General features: G+C 43.3%; 1 protein-coding gene across 1 annotated transcript in view; it reads left to right on the top strand.

Moving 5' to 3' along the window:
* PRIMA1 (proline rich membrane anchor 1) overlaps nt 1–5,011 on the top strand; it is a 52,168-nt gene extending 47,157 nt beyond the window's left edge. The window contains exon 4 of the mRNA XM_086613816.1: nt 4,912–5,011. Coding sequence (XP_086469942.1) covers nt 4,912–5,011 — 100 coding nt within the window. The remainder of the gene's footprint in view (nt 1–4,911) is intronic.
* The last annotated feature ends 15,046 nt before the right edge of the window (nt 5,012–20,057 follow it).

Genomic DNA, 20,057 nt, shown 5'->3' with positions numbered 1-20,057 from the left:
GATGTTACAAACATTCAGGCTACTGGGAGAGATGGTCCAGTAATTGAATAACATTACAAAACTTATTCTTCCATTCCTATCCTGTATCTGCTAAATAAGGATGTTTTTGAAGTGTGACTGTAGCCCACACATCATCTTGTCTGGGCTTCCAGCAGCGAAGTCTAGCCAAGAGTTCTAAACATAGCTGCCACAAGTGCTGCCGGCATCCTAGCCCAGGAGATGAAGCTGAGGGAAAATAGACCTACCAGGTGTTTACTCTGTTTCTTGGACAACTTTTGTAACCCAGGAAAATGCTGCTGCTGTTGGATCTCTACTGGTATATAGGTAGCTTTGATATTTCTGCTGTGCACAGGGGCACATCAGGATAGACCAATCCTATGAAGCAAATGGGTGCGTCGTACGAGACCCAGTTTTATTGAAAATCATTAATTTTTATGTGTTGATAGCTAATGAAATATTCATCGGTATGGAGAAGAGCTTTGAAGTCGTTGCACATATAAGCGATACATCTTCAGCTCTCTGATTTGCCTCTTTCCTTCTGCCGCCTTGCCCCGGGGATCGGCAGGCGCACACGCGACCCGGCGCCTGCCACTGCTGCAGCAGGAGGGGCGATGCTCGCCAGTGGAGCAACTCGCCAGCTGCTTACCTTTCATAGATTTCATAGATTTTCTAGGTTGGAAAAGACCTTAGAGATCATCCAGTCCAACCGTCCCTAATCCCCCATTAAACCATATCCCTAAGTAGTTCATCCACCCTTTCCTTAAACACATCCAGGGATGGGGACTCAACCACCTCGCTGGGCAGCCTATTCCAGTGGCTGACAACCCTTTCAGAGAAGAAATACTTGCTAACATCCAACCTGAATCTCCCCTGACTAAGCTTATACCCATAAGCATTTTCCCCATAGCAGAGCCCTGTGCTCTGATGTGCAAAAGTGGGGCTACCCACAGAGCTTGGTAGCAGCTTTGTTCATGGTAGGAGCCACCTCGAGGTGAAACTGCTTTGAGAGGAGAGACAAGTTCTTTATATGTTATTAAAAGCGCAGAGGAACTGAAAACAGGAAACGCTTTTTGGCACAGGTACCTTGTACGTTGGCACAGGTACGGCTGTGCTGGCCGTGGTGCACTAACACTCAACAGAAACGTTGCCATGGAGGTGGACAGTAGGAAACTGGTTTGCAACGCTCAGGCTTGTCTTATGAAATCAGGTTTTATTCTTAACTCTCATATCTTCAAAGACAAAGCACCTTGAAAGAGTATGATCATGTGGATTGTGTTGCGTCTTTTAAACTCCGTTGCGGTTTACTCTTCTGGACAAAACTTCTGTTCCCATTTCTGGGTGATCTTATTCTCCTCAAAGCTTCAATAAGCCTATAGATAGTGAGGCATAATAAAGTCCTGATTAAATGAGTAGTCTTCTCAGCTTTTGTTGATTTTGTCTGAAAAGTCACAATAAAGATTTTCTTAAGTATGTACAAGTGAGACACAACGAAACCCTCCAGTAGTACTCTACCACACAACTGCCTTACAGACAGTAGGTCTATGCCAAATTTACAACAGTAGCCAAAGCTGGCAGGGAGGGTTTTGTCAAATATGCCAAATTAGTTTTGTGACTAGACATGATTAAGAACCAAAAACTGTGTCTCCTCTAAGGAGTTTTCTAAAGACAGAACATACAAATTATGTTTGACTGTACATCGTAACGTTGACCTTTACACAGGACACTGCAGAGAACTGGTACGAGCCAATATGGATTTCTGTGATAAGATTTATAATGCAATCAGAACATCATCTGAAATTGAAACTTGATGTGTGAAATACACTATTAAATGGCTGATGCTTTCTTGATTTTAGGACTTATGCGAATTAATGCATGCATGGTGGAGAGGTCATTACGGACTCTGATGCATCATTTCAGGCGTGTACTAAGCTGTACAGAGTTGCATGTACCTTTCATCTGCTGATGTTTGGCATGAAGAGTGCACCAATTTGTTTGCTAAACATCAAAGCACAATGTGTAGCAAATCATACTGTAAAGCAATGCAAACCACTCGTTAGCGAAAAGCCCATTTCGCCTGCCACCAAGTGAGTATGTCACAGATACAAACAGTTCCCTACTCATTCCCTCACTAATTTGAAACATCACTTTCACCAATGAAGAGCAGCCCTGGAATGGAAATGCATAAATACAGGGCCACAGCACTTCAGCTGAAAGGGGGCTTGGAGAATTACACGTAGGAAGATCATGCATAACCTAGCTTATCAGGCAGAGAATAGGATAAAAGGGCTGCCCTTGGTGTGTAAAACTTACATGCTTGGATCTCAATAGTGGATGAAATTTGAGGTAAAAAAGAGCTCGTGACACAAAAAGAGCTAGCGCCCTAATGTAAAAGGGCAGTTGAAAAATCACAACAGGCCAAAATGACTTTGCATCTCTAAATACATAGGTCAGTTTTAGTCACTGGGACAAGTGTATACAAGTCTGTCAAGCCAGTCATTTAAATGGTGTAACTGAAGCAAGTTTGACTCCAAATCCATGCCTGGCATACATGTGGAAACAAATCGAGTGAAGGAGTTAAACAGAGCATTCTCCAAACCTGAACTTTTGTGTCTGCCAAATAAATAAATAAACAAATAAATGCCTCAAATAGCCAGTTTATTGAGATCCAAGGAAGTCGTTGCCCTGTTTTGCTAATGCTAACCCTGAGCAGTTGATAAGGCAGAAGCAGAACCCTGATAAAATCTCCATTCCACTGTTTGCAGGCTCTGAAAAAATACACTTCCAATGCATGCTAGTGCCGGTGGTGTAATATCACTGGCAACCTCTCCAGCAGTGCCTCCAGAGAGGTCTTGCCATCGGAGGAGAGTCTCTGAACCTCCTAGGTCTGAGCTGGGAGACCAGCCTGGGGAAGGGAAAAAGCAAATGGCTGCTCTCAGGAAGAGAAACCGAATTAAAAAAAGGAGGAGGAAAGGCAAAAGTTTCAGGAGGACTGAAGAAGTCGGTCTTGAAATCACTTCTAGGAAAAAGGAAAATATAGATGAAAATGAGAGGAAGACATTTTTTAACATGAAGAAAGAAGAGGAAGGCTATACAGGGAAAGAAAATGGAACTGGAGAGGTGCAGAAGCACATAGGAGACCAAAAGAAACAAAGAAGGGGTAAATAGGAGACAAACAGCAAGTAGAAGTGGCCAAAATGTCTTCATTTTTTGACCATTCATAGAGCTGATTGTCAGGGTTGGAACTAGAGGGGAAAGGAAAGAAAAAAAAATGCATTTTTGAAATCAGCAGAGAAGTTTAAAGACAGCTACGTTGTTTTTCGTGCCCAGGAAAAATCAGAGAAATATTGCCATCAGAGTCTCCATTCCTCTTGTCAGGGATGTGGCAGGGTGGATGGGTGCTTTACAATGTCATGAAAGACAGAGCTGCAGGAGCTCGTGTCAGATACAGACAGGCACAGCATGCTAATGGCTGAAAAAGGGTTCAACAAAGCTCTTAGTCTCCCCTTCCCATCCATTTCCATTCTCTAACAGCTGGAATCACAGCTAATATTAACAAGCCTTAACTCTTACCAGCTAAAGAGCGGCGTAAGATATCACAAACAGAAGTATTTTCTTTGAGATTACAGGCAAAACAAATCTATCTTCCTGCAGTCATTGTCCATAAAGCTTTCACTAATACTTTGCTGAAATTAAATGGCATTAACTATTTTTTTATTAATTGTTGTTTGTTTTGTTAGACGATGTCAAGCACAATAGCAGAGACTTTTATTGCATTTGTTTATCTCGTCCTCTTTTTGCCCTTAGAAGCACCTTAAAATCAAGGCACTATAAAGGTGTTTCCTCCTTCTATGTGTACAGCTTCAGCTTTAAATAAAGGTCACACCACTTTTGAGGAGAGAAGTTGTGGGGGGAACACATGATGTAACATGTTCTGTTACAGGACTTATGCTCAGGTCTCCCTTTTCAGAGTCACTTTAAAATCCCAAGTGAGATGATTTTGCTCTGTGATGTGCAGGTGTTTGTGAGATTTCTGCACTTGCTGGGCACTTCCTGAACTGCCTCACAGTTAACATTGGTGGTCCTGGCCTGTGTTACCAACTGGTGCCGGTGGCCACCAAACAAAATAAAAAGGGGATGCTTCAGTGGCTGGTGCTGGGGGACTGGTAGATCCCAGCAGGCACCTCCAACACTTAGAATGTAAACATCTGCGTCTGAGCTAGTAAACTAGCCTTCCTTCACAGACAGTGCAGAGAAACATGAATGCCTTGGGCACAAAGCATCTGACTTATTTTGGATATCTCTTTAATCTGTTCTGAATTGTGTTTTAAAAGCACCTGTTTCTCTCCATTGACTGTTAGGGTAGTGTGGGGTGGTGACCACAGATTTATGTATCTACACTGGTCAGATGACTCCTCTCCTAGTGACCAAACATGGTGGTTTTATGATGACTGGTGAGAAGGTCGGGTCCTCAGTGGACACAACTGGTCATCATCCCAGTTTGAATGATGTTGAGGAAAAAAACCCAGGACTGCCCAAAGGCAGAGCCTGACCCAGCGCCCAAGCCTGTATTCCAGGGATGAGGGGGGTGGTGGAGGGCTCTCCTTCCAGCAGCCTTTGTCTCGTGCAACATGCACACCTGTATCTGTACACAGGCTAGCATGGGGAGACCAACAGCCCATCAACAGGGCTTAGGACCAGACCGCTCATCTTCCAGGTGGATCATGAGGCTTGACGAAATTTAACTGTTGATTTGACCTGTGTTCAGAAAGGGAAAATAGAGAGGAAGAGTTCAGTGCTATGATGCACCTTACGTGTCGTTGCTTTCAATCTGTATTGACAATGATGTTTATCTCTGTCCTTTCTTCTCCCCTCTACCCTGCCTATACATCATCGAACCTGGGATCATCCAAGGAAACCAATGAGAAAAGAAGAGAACGGAACCAGTCGGGCTGAATATGCAATGACCTCCTCCCAAAACAACAAAACAGTTGATAACAATGCGGTCGTATAATCCCTGAAACCCCGCTGAGGTGCAGGAGGTGGTAAACTTTCAAAGCACACACATGGAGTACGCAAGGTGGGTGACATAAGGCAACGAAAGGAGCTCTGTGGCCAAGGACTTCATTTCAGAAATAGTGCACGCATCAGTGATTCAGAAGAGAAGAGCAGGCTGCTCTTCAGGCTTGCTGTTTCTTCAAGGGAGGATAAACTCGCCCACCCGGGCTGCCCAGAGAAAAGGCCTCACAAAGGCATAAGCATTGCATGCTGCATCTCGTGAAAGCGATGTCACGATGTGTCCCGCTTCTTCTTCCTTTCTTCCCCCACTTTTCAGTTTCAATTGAGTGTCCACAAAAAGCTGCTTAAATAGGATCTTTCGAGGAGAAGGTGATCTGTCAGAGTGGCAGCAGCTTATTGTAAGTGGGTCTGAGGATCACGGGTGGGAGCTGTCACCTGCGAGCTTCTCCAGCCTGTGCAGTTTTGTATGCTTATACTTCATTCTTATCTTTCTTACCATTTCATTGTTAAAAAGGGAAAAAAGGTTTCTGTTAAGCCATCGAGCAACCAAAAAATTGCATGAACTTGTGAGTTATCCCAGGAAATTCATCGGCGGTCTGGTGACTATGCAATTTCCATGGCTGAAGACTTTTCAGGCAAAAGAAATCAAAATGTCAGATTTTAGCGATTAGCATTGCTACTGAAAGAGAAATGTTATTAAGAGGTGCTTTGAACATCATTAGTTCATAATCAGCCTCCTTTTTTGCATCACACTTTATTTCTTAATCTTTAAAAAGTTCTTCCTTAGTGAAGTTCTAACGTTTCACTGTGTTTGCATCATGCTGATTCCCCAGGGAAACCCCTGCAGGAAAGATGTTCACATCTTGGCTTGAGTATTTGGGCGGGATTGTATTGAAAGGACTAGCAGCCCTTTGAAGTCCTCTTCATTCACTGATTAGTTTGTTTCCTGAAAGTGTCAAGTGTTCTGAACTGACCCATCGAGGAGGACACTGTATGTCTGGCTTGGAGGACAGCTTTTGAGGGTCTGGTAAGCTGGTTGTGCCCACGTTAACTCAGTCTGTGCCTCTCCTTGGCAGAGACTGCCAATCGTGCCAAATTCAGTGTAATTGCTTAGTATTGTACTTTCCATGGTGTGGATTGCAGACTACTTTAAGCAAAGCTGAATCCACGCAAGTTCATTTCATGTAGGATCTCAGGTTAGACTCAGTAAGTAACCCTTAGGATAAAGGCAATGGAGACTAGCTGAGACGCTGGTCTTTGCCCGCCTTCTGAAAACTTTCCTTTGTGTCACACCTCCACGTGTATGTCTCCATTTACCTCTGTGCTGAAAGTAGTGATGCAGTGAAAGACAAATTTCCACCCTGGCTTCTTGTCTGGACGTCAAGCTTCAATGCCACTCGGTCTCCGTGTCTGTGAGTAACTCCCAGACACCAACTGAGTTTCGCTCCGGGATGTGGCTGTGCTCCAGCCGTTGCGTCCCTCAGTACTGCAACACACCAATGCTTTCAGTTTTATATAAGGATGTGCCTGAACTGCAGAAATCAGACCTTGATTTTGAACGCACTCCTGCCTGCGGTTGGTCTGTTGCTGGGATGTTGAGTTTGGGCCGATGGTAGAGGAAGACGATGTTCTGCAGACCTTCCCCAAAAAAGCTCCAGGATGTTCAAATCAGCAGTTCCAGCTCAGGCCCATCTCTAGTTTTCTATTACCTATGGAACAATAGGGTGTATGTAAATATAAGTATCTTTTCAATGATAAAATGAAATGCTGCTATATACTGCTGTTGAGGAATTTATGGAGTTACTCATTTAGCTTTTTAGCCTGTCATCACTATGTAGAAGTTTAGCTACAAAAAAATTATTTTTTAAAGGTTAGACTTTCTTGAGAAGTGAATGCGATTACAAAAGTGAAAGGGATAAGTAACCCTTTGCCCAAGTGTATGATCATTCCCTGCGATGTTCATGTTTGTGTGCTTGCACAAGACACAGTGATAATGTTCTCAGATCCAAAGTGGGATTAAAATGACAGAATTTACACTTTGAGTCTAGTATCCCAAATGTTGATTGCCTAAAGCACTTAGCCCCTAAATGCTATAATAAAAATATTGCAAGTATATTTCTAGAATATTTTTTAAGCTATAACATTTATTTTGGTGTAGTTACCTATGTTTGCTTTTCTTTTTTTACTCCAGTTGTTTCTGCCTAAATGTGGCATAGTTTGAGATTGGTTGCATGTTTAGCTGAGAGTATAAAGTATGAATGCAGATGAGTTTAGCATGACACAGGCTCAGGATTAGCACTTTCTCCTAAAGGTGGTTGATTTTATTTATTTCCTAATACAGCTTTAAAGGCATGTTCTGTAAGGCCAAAATCACAAAAGGGATTTGTAGCTCATTATGTCCATCTAGATGTGTCTCTTTTTGCAAGAAAAAGTCTAAAGAGATGGTCACTGGACACTGCCTGGTTTTCAGTGATGGCAATGGTAAAAAGTCTTCACTGAGACAAGACCCTGGTGCATGACATAACCCACAAGCAAACCCACCACCGGCCCCCTGAGGTCTCCTCAGTGGAACGTTCGCATTAAAAACTTCACGGAGAGCGGGGAGGCAGGACTTTTCGAGGAGCAGCATGCAGGGACTGGGATCTACTTTCAGTTCTGCCACTGATCTGCTGTTTACTAGCAAGTAATTTTGCCTCTCTGTGCCTCAATTTACCCATCTATATAATCAAGATAAAAATACTTACCAGCTCTATGGCAGTATTTGCAGAGCTATAGATGTATCCTATTTGCATAGGCAGATTTACATTATCATTATATCCAACATGCTGATAATAAAAGTATTTGGGCACATCATCACCATAATATTTCATGAACGAACATTCCCCAGTGTCCTTTTTTAATCCGGTGGCCCCAGAAGAGCAGCAGCAGATGGGCTGAGAGCTGCAACTCTGCTTGTCCAGAGCCTTTGCTCTCAGCACTGGCGCAGCTGCATGGTGGGAAGAGATAGGAAATCCTATACGAGGTAGTTCTGTCAGTAGAGTCCTGCCTGTCTAGGTACAGTTGACTACATTGCATCAAAATTTAAGGTGATCTTCAGAAAAGTGTTTGGAAAAGTATACCAGAAGCAGAAGTCTTCAGAAAGGAGCAGCCAGAAAGGCAGTGTCGTTGGGGAACTATTTCTGAAGTTTTCTGGTGTGGTTTAAGGTTGTGATTAACACTCTGCAGACTACTGGCAAAGCTTTTTTATAAGGCTTCTGTGCTTCCTTTATTGTACTATAACTGAATACAAAGCGAAAGGAATAGGCTTGATGGATAAGGGCTTCACTAAGATGTGACCCTGGATCTGGGGAACTGGCAATCCAAAATACAGCTTTACAAGCATTTCGAGGTTATTTTTAGCCACCAAAATATCAGGCATAGAAAGATTCTGCATAGCTCCGTTCACAAACTAGCCAGATCCCTGGCAGATGAAAAGGTGGACAGTTTCTATGCAGAAGTTAACAGCTCTGCTCTGACCACCACCAGACAGACTCAGAAAACTGCTGTGTTCGGTCTGAAAGAGAGCATCAACTCACAATTTCTTCTTAAGGATCATCACTAGCAGACACAAGCAGGGAATGCACTTTAAGGGCCCGAGCTGCAAAGTGTTGAGTTTCCTCAGTCCTCAGCAGCGCCAGGACGGCAAAGCTGAAGCCCCAGCCCTGCCGCTGGTCCTGGCTCAGACCCGACACAGCGGTGTGCCCAGGAAAGCATTTCTACCTTGGATAGATGCTGCAAAAACAGATGTGGAAGGAAAGAGGAGAGTTCTACTAAGTATAAGATATAAATACATTGGTATATATCTATACAGAGACCTAATTGTCCAGTCTTGCATGCCATATGGTCACAGCATGTGAAGCGAGTGTGGGCCTCCTGCTCCAACCAGGTCATGACCATAGATGCTGCCAAGCAACGGAGAATCAGGCCTACGGTAGATATGTATTCACAATACTCCCTGCACCTGTACAAACAAAAATATATTATTTTAAACTGCAAAATAGTGTGTTTAAATCAATGCATGAATGTAAATATTCTAAGATCTGCCTTCTTGACTGTGTACCACATGTACAGATGAAAACGAATATTGTTTATAGGAAATCTGTATCAGTGGTTAAATGACTAAAGAGAAAAAGAATATCAGAATCAATGTTGTCATGTTTCTCAAACAAGCCATTAATATATATTTAGTATTTAAGGACATTGCTCAATAAGTATGTTCCGTACCAAAAACTGTGTTGCATATACAGATTGTGCAGTACCCTATTTTAAAAAAGGCACCATAATTAATTTTTATTTTAAATAAAAATGTACTTGTAAAAAGTTTCCTATGTCCTGTTGGTTATGTAGCTGAGAACAGAGTCGATGCATTGAAGAGAAGCGCCGAAGGGAGGAATGGCTGCAGTGCCTCTTCAGGCACTTCTCTTACTGCCCAAATTAACTCTGCTTGCCTGAACACTTTCTGTTCTGGTTTTGGAGACGCTCGTGGCTGCTCCTCGTGCCTGTGTCTGGCTGGGTTTTGGTTCTGTCTCGTCTAATCCTGCAGTTTTAGTCCCAGATATGTGCACTGCTGGTGCTTTGTAAATGAAGGAATTTTGCACTCGTACATCCCTGCAGCTGCCCAAAGCTCAAGAAACCCGTTCTCTTTATGCTGGGGGTTCTGCAAGTTGCCCTAACAACATACTCTAGTTTTAGAATTATTTTTTTATCTTTTGCATAATAGTCCATACCTTTGTTTATTTTGGTGCAAGAGACAATGTGCACCATTTTATATTCTAACTTCCCATGTGGACTGCACCCTCCCTTCCTCAAGAAAGAGCAAAAGCAAATCATGGAGCAGGCCTTCAGCAGATCCACACTGATTTATAGTAGCTAAACCCAGATCTTTTGGCCAGAGTTCACCCCTCAGGTTTGTGCCTTTATCAGGCAGGGGTGAAGACCACAGCCTGTGTGAGGTCCTGTGGGGCCAAGGGGCAATCTCCGCCTGAACCCTCCTTCACAGCAGGGCTCTTCCATCCTCAGCCCAAAGTAACACCCCAGGGACCTTCAGGTGCCCAAGTGAGGTCAGCTGAATTTGAGCCAGGGAGGGTGGGATTTTATTTGAAACATGGGGGCATCTTAGTTGCCTTTAATTCCCAGGACAGGGTTCACTCACGATACAAAGATTTGTCTGCCTGATTCGTAGTGCTTAACAGTTTTCATCGAGGTTGTGGAGTCTCCTTCTATAGAGATGTTCAAAACCCGCCTGGACGCGTTCTTGTGTGATCTGATCTAGGTGGTCCTGCTCCGGCAGGGGGATTGGACTAGATGATCCTTTGAGGTCCCTTCCAATCCCTAACATTCTGTGATTCTGTGATCCCTTGGAAATGATTTCATATCCCAGTTTAAAGAAGCCCTTAAAAAGAACAGACCAACACTAATGGAAAATGATCAGGTGGCAGTTTAATTAATTACAGCAATAACCATTATGGCATATACTATGACGATCAGTAGACTTAAATACCAGCTGCGTTTTGCAAAAGAAAATTTCCACATTAAAATCTCCCTGTGACCACTGAGAAAGAAAATGCCTCTGGAAGGCATTGGCCCCTGCTTCAGGCATCAAAGTAGCTGGGTCAACTTCCGTACCTCCAGTCTGTAGCAGAGGAATAAGGACGTCACTTTGAAGAGGAGATTGCCACGACTGGGAAGAGACCGCTGGGAAGCCAGTCAGCAGAAAAAGGTAAGGCACAGCCCTGGTGAAACTCAGGTGAGATCCTTCAAGCCCTAGTAACAGTGAAAATATCAGCCTGGAATTCACTGCCATTTGGCTGAGTTTTATTCGTGCTTTAGTCATGGTGAGACGGTCACAGGAACCAATGCATGAGCATATTAAAAAGTGACCCAAGTACCGGTGCAAATCTGATTAGACTAGAGCACAGCAGAAGAGCTCCTAACCTAAGACCTGGTGTTGTGTCACGTATAACACTCAGCAAGTTTGCAGATGATACCACGCTGAGTGGTGTGGTTGACATGCCTTAGGGATGAGATGCCATCCAGAGGGACCTGGACAAGATCAAGAAGTGGGCCCGTGTGAACCTCATGAGGTTCAACAAGGCCAAGTGCAAGGTCCTGCACCTGGGTTGGGGCAACCTCTAGTACCAATACAGGCTAGGGGATGAAGGGATTGAGTTCTGAGAAGGACTTGAGGGTACTGGTGGATGAAAAACTGGACATGAGCCAGCAATGTGCACTCACAGCCAAGAAACCCAACCGCAGCGTGGCCAGCAGGTCAAGGGAGGTGATTCTCCCCTTCTACTTTGCTCTCGTGAAACCTCACCTGTAGTACTGCTTCCAGCTCTGGAGTCCTCAGTACAGGAAGGACACAGACCTGTTGGAGTAGATCCAGAGGAGGGCCACAAAAATGATCAGAGGGATGGAACACCTGTCTTATAAGGAAAGGCTGATAGAGTCAGGGTTGTTCAGCCTGGAGAAGAGAAGGCTCTGGGGACAACTTATTGTGGCCTTTCAATACTTAAAGGGGCCTTATAAGAAAGATGAGGACAGAGTTTTTAGCAGGGTCTGTTGCGCTAGGACAAGGGGTAATGGTTTTAAACTAGAACAGGGTAGATTCAGACTAGATGTAAGGAAGAAATTTTTTACAATGAGGATGGTGAAACACTGGCACAGGTTTCCCAGAGAAGTGGTAGATGCCCCATCCCTGGAAACATTCAAGGTCAGGTTGGACGGGACTCTGAGTAATCTGATCCAGTTGAAGATGTCCCTGCTCACTGCAGGTGGGTTCAATTAGATGACCTTTAAAGCTCCCTTCCAACCCAACCTATTCTATGATTCTATGTTTTGAGCATAGTTGAAAACTTTGCTATATAATACAAGACACCTGCAGCTTGTGATGCTGAAGAGTTTGGTGTTGCCTGGTGTGTTCTTCCTCGATTGCTCCATCACTGGCAACCAGCATTATTATACCAAGAGAGAAATTAGATTACCAGGTTTTAATATTATTTGGAGAGAGAGTAAGAGATTTTTAATGAGAAAGATGCAGTGTGTTATGGGATTTTGGTAATACCCAATCATCATCAAGTGCATTTCACTGGTTTCATCTGGATATGTGCATTGCCAAGGTCTACATCATTTTAATAGATGTCTGTACAATTAGGTTCAAATTACAGTTTGCTCCATTTCTAAAAGATGCTCTGATTTAAGCATGCTTGATTCATACAGGTGTAATCTTTGCCCCCAAAACAATCAGATGTCTAAAAAAAACCCACAACTGATGTTTTAGTATGTATTAAGTCTTCACTAAAGTGTTAACATTCTTAATATTAATAGGTATGTCTTTTCTATCAAAAATATCCCTTCAGAGCTGATCTTCCATTTAATAAAGATTTTATCTAAGCCATTTCCTTAAGGTTCTTTCTTAACTATTATGTCTTCAACCGCTTTTATAGCACAGAAACAATTGCCTAATTGCAAGCTAACAGACAAGTTGCCCTTGAAAGTGGCCTGAATCTAATTTAATTTTTTTTTTCAGTATTAAGGAAAAAACACTGGGATATTATTACCAAGAATCCTGGCATGTTCTGAACTTGTTTTATTTTTAGTTCTAGTTAAAACAAAAGCACTCACTACCACATTTAAACTCTTTGTCCTGCTGCTCCTGTCTTGCACTGTGACATGGTTTGGTATATCCATGGGGATTAGCAATTCTCCTGATTAGACTGAGCATCTGAGCAATGCCTGTGTGATGCCGGTGTCCCCCCCACCCAGCCCATCCTGATGTGAGCATCCATATCGTGCCATGAGTCCTGGCAAGGGCTCCTTACCCGACCGGCTAATGTATAGCACATGGGAGGTCCTGACAGCCACGGTGGGAGGCAGCAACACCTGGGTGAAGTGCACAGCCCCTGAAAGGGGATTTTCCGGGGAGAGAGAAGGATGGGGCAGCTGCTGGGCACAGGATGCAGCATGGGCACCCCTTTTGTGCCCCCACTACAGACAGTCACTGAACAATTTAAGGTATAGCAGCAAAACAATTGAGGATGAGGGTGGGTAGTCAAACACCCTTTGTTGTACACTATAAAATGACATAAAAATATTATACTCATGAAAGAAGTATTATTGCATTGACCAGGGTTTCTGATCAGCCTCCACTGCTGCTGGAGAGGGGGCTGGACTGGGTTTGATGTGCTGCATGGAAACCCAGCTCTGCCTCCCTTAACAACTTCTGAAAGGAAATCCTACGGGCTTGAATTTCTACGTCGCTGTATAAATGGCAAGGCTTTAATGAGCCAATTTTATCATGGGTGCTGGCTAGATACATCAAGTCTTCTTTCCGGCTTGTTGATTTCCTTAATCTGTAAGCTCTCATAAAAAGTCACAGTTAAATGATATTTATATATATCTGCCTGAAAGTATTTTATATTTTATATTTTATATTTTATATTTTATATTTTATATTTTATATTTTATATCACTGTGGCTGAAAGAGAAAGGAAGTTTCTTTGTAAATAGCAGCTGGCTGTTTTACTTTCCTATGCATTGATATAAATTTCATGAACTCATTTTTGTGCAGCACAAAAAGATCTCAGAGCTGGAACGTGAATAAATTTCCCTTTACGTTTGGCATCGCTTCCCCTGCACACGCAAACAGAAATGCTTTCACTGTTTAAGGTTTCATTTAACGCAGTTGTAGTCGGAAGCAGAAAAGAAAATATAAAGAAAAGCAGCGGTATGGCAGACACATCCCCATGAACGAGCCTGTGAGCCAGAGACAGCCTTTCCTATTTTGATTTGTAATTTGAGGGTAATTCAATTAGACATTTCAAGCAATTTAAACATTCATGCATTGTCCAGCACCAAAGCATGAACTGTTCAGCAGCAAACTAAACCTGACAGCCTTAGCAGGCCGAGTAAAAATCCCAATGTTTAAAATGAAAAGCCCTCACCTAATTGATGCCTACCGGAAAATGAAAAAAAAAAAAGGGGGGGTGCAAGGGGGGACAAGGGGGGTGAGAGAAGTACCAATGGCTGGGGGCTTCGCACCTCATTTGCAGCCATTTGCTTAACAGAATATTTCAAGACCTGTATGTTCCTTTTAGACAGAGATTAAAATACAAACGCACCTGATCTCCCATCTGCTCCACCTCTCCAGTGGTAGCTGGAGCAAAAGGGAAGGGAGCTGCAGCTGCTTATGGAAGCCGGATGCCCCCTGCCCATGCTCAGCAGCGCTGAGGCATTGGAAGGCATCACCGAGGTCCCGGCATGGTACCAACGCAGCGGCAGAAGGTCCTGCCTGGACCTGTGGAGAGGACAGGGAGAAGCTGGAGAGCAGGAAAAGCTGTCACCGTGCCCATTGCACACATGGTAAGGCATGGCATGGCCCCTTGCCCACTGTCATGGGTGGAGCCGAGCGCGGTGCCCGCTGCCCTGCTCTCCTCGGCTGGCCGCCGGCAGTCAAATCCCTGCAGGGATAACCACGGGGTGCATGGCTGTGCGCCCACAAAACAGAGATATTGGCTGCTTGGGTGATAGCTCAGTGATGTTAAAACACTGTGTATTACAGCAACACAAGAATTTCAGAGGAAATTTCAAACAAGGATGTTTCAGAGCCTTGTTTGCTTCAAGGCTTTGCTTGCTTTGTCCCTTGTGATCTCTGAATCCAGGGGAAGGAGAGTTATTTGTCTTTTCCCCAACAAGCTGCCTTGGAAGTAGAAGGTCACACTAACCTATCGACCAGCTGGCTGGCAGGCAAGACTGCTTTGACGGACACAGACTTGGGCTGCTCAAAGTCGTTCTTTTGGTAACAACTTTTAGAGGCAGGTGATGAAAGTGTCATGAATCATCAAGTAAAACTTTTCTGGCAGGCTACATGCCTTTGGTATCCCTTCAATAGCTCCTCTGAGAATCTCTGGAGCAGGAAACTCACCTGCAGAACTTTTCAGGAATGTATCACACCTATCGCCCCTTCATTTTAAGCATTATGGGGACCAAGTTTGGATGGTAAAAATGCCAAAAGTACATACAATACATGTGGATGCCAGATCCAGTGGTAATTGTCCTTGAGCCTTGCTATTTGAAGACCCAGTGTCCATGTGCTTACAACCTATTCAAGTGTGAACAGTTTGTGCTGAAATTTTCCATGCTGACCGTCTGCTGCAAGCTGACCTTTGTATTTGTCTAGGAGTTGCAGATGAACAATTCCATTGCTTACAGGAATGATATTTGGGCCATCTCTCCAGCACTGAAGTGAATGTGGAAATTCAGGTTACAAACATATTAAGACACGAAGCTCCCTCCCCACAACCTGTTTTCTTTTTTAGGTGAAGCAAAACTGCAGCGGCCATAGGACACCTTCAAATCTGTTTATCCTCCTGGTTTTGAGCAGTTTCTCGTATCGGGGAAAACTACTCAGATGTAAGTGGGGAAGCGAATGCCTTCTGAACCACTGGCCTCCAGGGCGAGGGGCTGCAGCGCCTGTCCAAGCTGACTGGTCACACGCTGTCGACGAGAATGACGGGAGGAGCCTGAAAAGCCAACTCATCCCGTCTGATGGCTGCAGTCTGTCACTGTCGCCTGAATTCAGCACGCATTGCACAGATGTGCCCTTTCTCCAAGGGAACAGAGCAGCTGAAAGCAACATGACACTTCATCAGCTTAGGAAAGCTTAAAAACAATCAGCACTGAGTTCGTGTCTGTGGGTTTTCAGGGATTTTCTGCCTTGACTTATATTTAACTAGCAGAAAGAAGAAAAAAATCTAAAAAAAAAAAAAAGAGAATCTAAACTATACCAGCTACTAATCCACCTTTCACAAACATTTCAAGTCCCATTTACTCCAGGAAAATGCACCTTTATCCAGGAACGTTCCTGCTGATGCTATTTGTAGTACGAACAGAATTTTTTAAAACAGCTGTTTCACAATTGTTTTTCAAACCTGCTCGCTGTTCTCCTGTTTACACAAACCACTTGTCTATACAGGGGGAGATCTGTTTCACAACAGTTTTTCTCTATCAGATTATGCCTCAGTACCCCTAGAGTGTGCCTGGAAAAAGATCATAATTTAAAATCTTGCTTTGATCTGTATTAATTTTCAACTGTAGCAGAATTAAGATGGTGATCTGTAAATAATGTGTATAAATGAGACAGATCATCAGCTGAGACTGCAAAACCCTTGATGCTGGATTGGAGAAGGGAATCCCAACTATCAAAGGCATTGCAGAAAGTACGATGCCCAGCAGATGATCCTGGCTGTTAACGATTAAGGATGTGCTGATGCTGCTAGATCTAAAGAACTGAGGAGGGAAAGCAGAGTTGTGTGGTTGATGCTTTTTATAGGGTAGTGCATCGCCTGTACTGATTTCAGTGACTGGACTCTCATGGACTTGCCTGGTGTAGGATCTGGCTGCTGGTGGGTTCATGTTCCAGCTCTCAAGACCAAAGAGAGTGCTTTTACATTTCATGCAGAGTTTGGGGTTTTGAAGCAGCCAAGAGCATGTTCGTTGAAATCAAAATACAGAAGATTTGTCTGAAATATCCTTTTGCATGAAGGAGCACTTTTTTAAATGACACTGGAGATGAAAACAATTATTCCGTATTACATTCTGCACATTTTATTCCATATTTAATATGCCAGGAGGCAGACTAAGGAGATGCACAAGTAACAAGATTTGTACTTGCAGGAGAAGGATAAAAAAAAATTTAGTAATGAAGATAGAATTCACCCACGTATCATATGATAGTGATAAGCAAACTAATACAAATTAGACATGACATTTGGATGCTGAAGAATAACCTACATTCTATGTTTGTTGTGATGATTCACAGCAATGAACTTGACCCAAAAAATGCTACATAAGTGCTCAGTGTTATTAATAATAATCATTGTTCAGAGAATTCCCAGATGGATTAATTCAACTACCTTTTTGTAACAGCTCTGGTCTCCTTTTATTCAGCACGTTCATTTTATTTCCTTCTAATTAAATGTGATTTTCTCAGCAGAGGCCTTTATTTTTTTATTCAAATATTTGACTCAGCATAGCTGAGCAATGGGCATCCCATCCTGCTCGCCAAGTTAGTGCTCCAGCTCTACCTCACAGCCCCATGTGCCACATGCAGCTGTCCTGAGAGAATGTCACAGCTCTGGAAATGCACTGGAGGGAAAAGCTGTCACGTTTCAATGAGACTGACGGTGCAGATCATGTCCTCCTCTCTGGATTGATGTCAGATGATGATCACAAAACCAGCCTGTGCATTCTTGATATGACTTTTGGAGAATCAATTTTATTGGGTCCTTGAAAACACAGTCTGAAACTATGCTGTAAAAAGAAGGTGTTTTTCTGGTGCTTCATCCGCTTGATCCAAAATAATTCAACAAAAAGATCTTTAGCTAAAAGCCACATTTTCAGGCCAAATTTAAAACTCTCTTGTCTGATTTCATAAGTATAACTGAACTCTGATGGACCTCATCTGCATCCGCAAACTGGCTGTGGAGATTGCCCAGCAGCTCAGGGAGCATCACCAGATGTATGGAAAGTGAACGTACAAAATTAGGGACCGTGGCAACAGTTTTCCCCTATGATCCCTGGCAGGCTGTGAGGAGCTGTATGAGGCTGTAGAGACGCACTCTCTCGTACCTGCCTGGTGGCACAAAAGCCTGTGGACAATGTCAGGCTCTGATGGGATGCAGGTACCCAGACGCTCATCTCCAGATACAGCATTGCAGCTCATACAAGCATTGCCTCTTCTTTGCCTGTTGCCTACCTGGATCTCATCTCATAGACAGCTGCACTTTTTGTTTGTTTGTTTGTTTTTTTGTTTTTTGAAGGATAAGTGCTTTCTGGATTTAGCTCGTACTTTAAAGCTTTGGAGAAATGAAGAAGCAAAGCCTCAGTTTCTCCCTGGACCATGTGGGTGAAAGAGGCAACAGACAAATGACCTCATGCTGAGTTTGCATTAGCCTTCATGGGTCACAGAGAGTACGACTGGTCTCTCTCTTAGGCAGCATCAGTGAATATAGTCTCGAAATTGAGGTAAACTGAGGCAACTAATTTGGAGACATCAATGCACCTCCTGCAAAAAGCGTTTTCTGGAGTCAGGAGAATTTTGCCAGTGCCCTGGAGACCCAGAGCTAATTATTTCCATATGCACCCACCACCTCCCTGAAGGCAAAGGTGACTCCTCAGATAGAGCCCCTTCAACTCCCCAGTGGGGACATACACCTTATGTTTACTGGCAGTGGATGCTGTAGAAAAATATAAAATAGGCAAAAAGCTGATTTCTCTGATCTCATTTCCCAGTCAATAAGTTCAAATGACAGAGGTAACAGAACTGGCACTACTCTTCAAAACTTTGCTCTCTTTTGTTTTCTCTTTTCTTTCTTTTTACTGGTTGATTCTATTTTCATGAAAGGGTTGTTTTTTCTTTTTCCCATTACATTTTTTTCCTAATCTCGTGGATACTACCATGATTTATAGCAATTATTATCTTCACAAAACCCAAGGTACTGAAAGAAAGAACTGTCTTATGGGTAACTTAGCAATGTCTGATAAAGAATCATAGAATGGGTTGGGTTGAAATGGACGTTAAAGATCATCTAGTACCCACCCCCCTGCCGTGGGCAGGGACACCTTTCCCTGGATCAAGTTGCTCAAAGCCTCATCGAACCTGGCCTTGAACACTTCCAGAGATGGGGTATCCACAACTTCTCTGGGCAACCTGTTCCAGTGCCTCAGCACCCTCAGAGGGAAGAATTTCTTCCTTGGAGCTAATCTAAATCTACCCTCTTACAGTTCAAAGCCACTAGCCCTTGTCCTATCACTACATGCCCTTGCAAAACAAAAAGTCCCTCTCCAGCTTTCCTGTAGGCCCTCTTTAGGTACTGGAAGGCTGCTAAAAGGTGTCTTCGGACCTTTCTCAAAGAAGATTCACTCAGGAACAGAAATAATGCACAGTTTTTACCCCACTAATGATTGCATGCTGCAATCTGTCCCTCCCACAGAATTACACTATTTTGTGCAAAACAGAGCAGCTGCCATAAACCCACACCAGTCATAGAAATGGGCTGAGATCTTCACTTGGTAAATAACCATGTAGTCCCACTAGAGTCAAGGAACAATTTTATTGAAAGCAAAGATGCATCCCTTTTGCTCCCTTCACCAAGATGCCAAGAAAAAAAACAGTAGTCCTGTTGTGAGCCAATGTCTGCTTTACTCCGTCTCCCCATTTGTGTTGACTGGGGTTGCTCCTGCACAGCACTGTGCCCTCTGCCTGAAGCTCGAGGATGGTTTGCAGCCTCCGAGAGCTTTTCATTACCTTATCTCCATCATTTAGACAAATGCAGAACACTTCTCCAGACAGGTTGCAGGGCGCCAGTTTATCTACATTAATATAATAATGAGCCTTTATCCACAGTATCCAGCCTCTCCTTAAAAATCAATCACTGCCTGATTAATGTTCTGTAAATAGGGGGATCTCCATGCCACAGTACTAGTTGTACTGCCCTCCTCATTTGATCCTGCTCAGCTGTGTTTCACTGCTTCGCTTCTTGTTTTGCTCTTCTGACATCGCCTGGCACTTGCCTTCTTAATGTTTATTGTTAAATAACCCGTTTGAAGAACATTCATCATCTGTTTACTGGGACCTGTGTCACACATTTAAAGGAGTTTAGCTTTAATACATTTACCTTGCTTGTCAGGATGTCCTGAAGCTGTGACATGCTAATGATAAATGTTATATTTGTCTCTGTGGTGCCTATGAAAACTTGCCATGGTCAAGATGTCCCAGAGCTAAGCATGATACCTTGTAATTACATGGAAAGGGGAAGCCCATAACATTTATTTTATCCTGGGAATTATATGAAGCTGTACTGCAGCAAACCAGTCAAGTGACACAGACCTTTTCAGATGACATACTTACTTTAGATGTGTTTTTGAGGATCACTTATTTCTTTTAAATGCCAGATTGTAAAAAACTATCAGAGAAAGGCATAGCTGTATATTTTCCTTATGCT

The sequence above is a fragment of the Tauraco erythrolophus genome, chromosome 6 (genome assembly GCF_009769465.1).
Source record: "Tauraco erythrolophus isolate bTauEry1 chromosome 6, bTauEry1.pri, whole genome shotgun sequence".
Classification (NCBI taxonomy): Eukaryota; Metazoa; Chordata; class Aves; order Musophagiformes; family Musophagidae; genus Tauraco; species Tauraco erythrolophus.
This window is presented reverse-complemented; position numbering and strand designations above follow the sequence as displayed.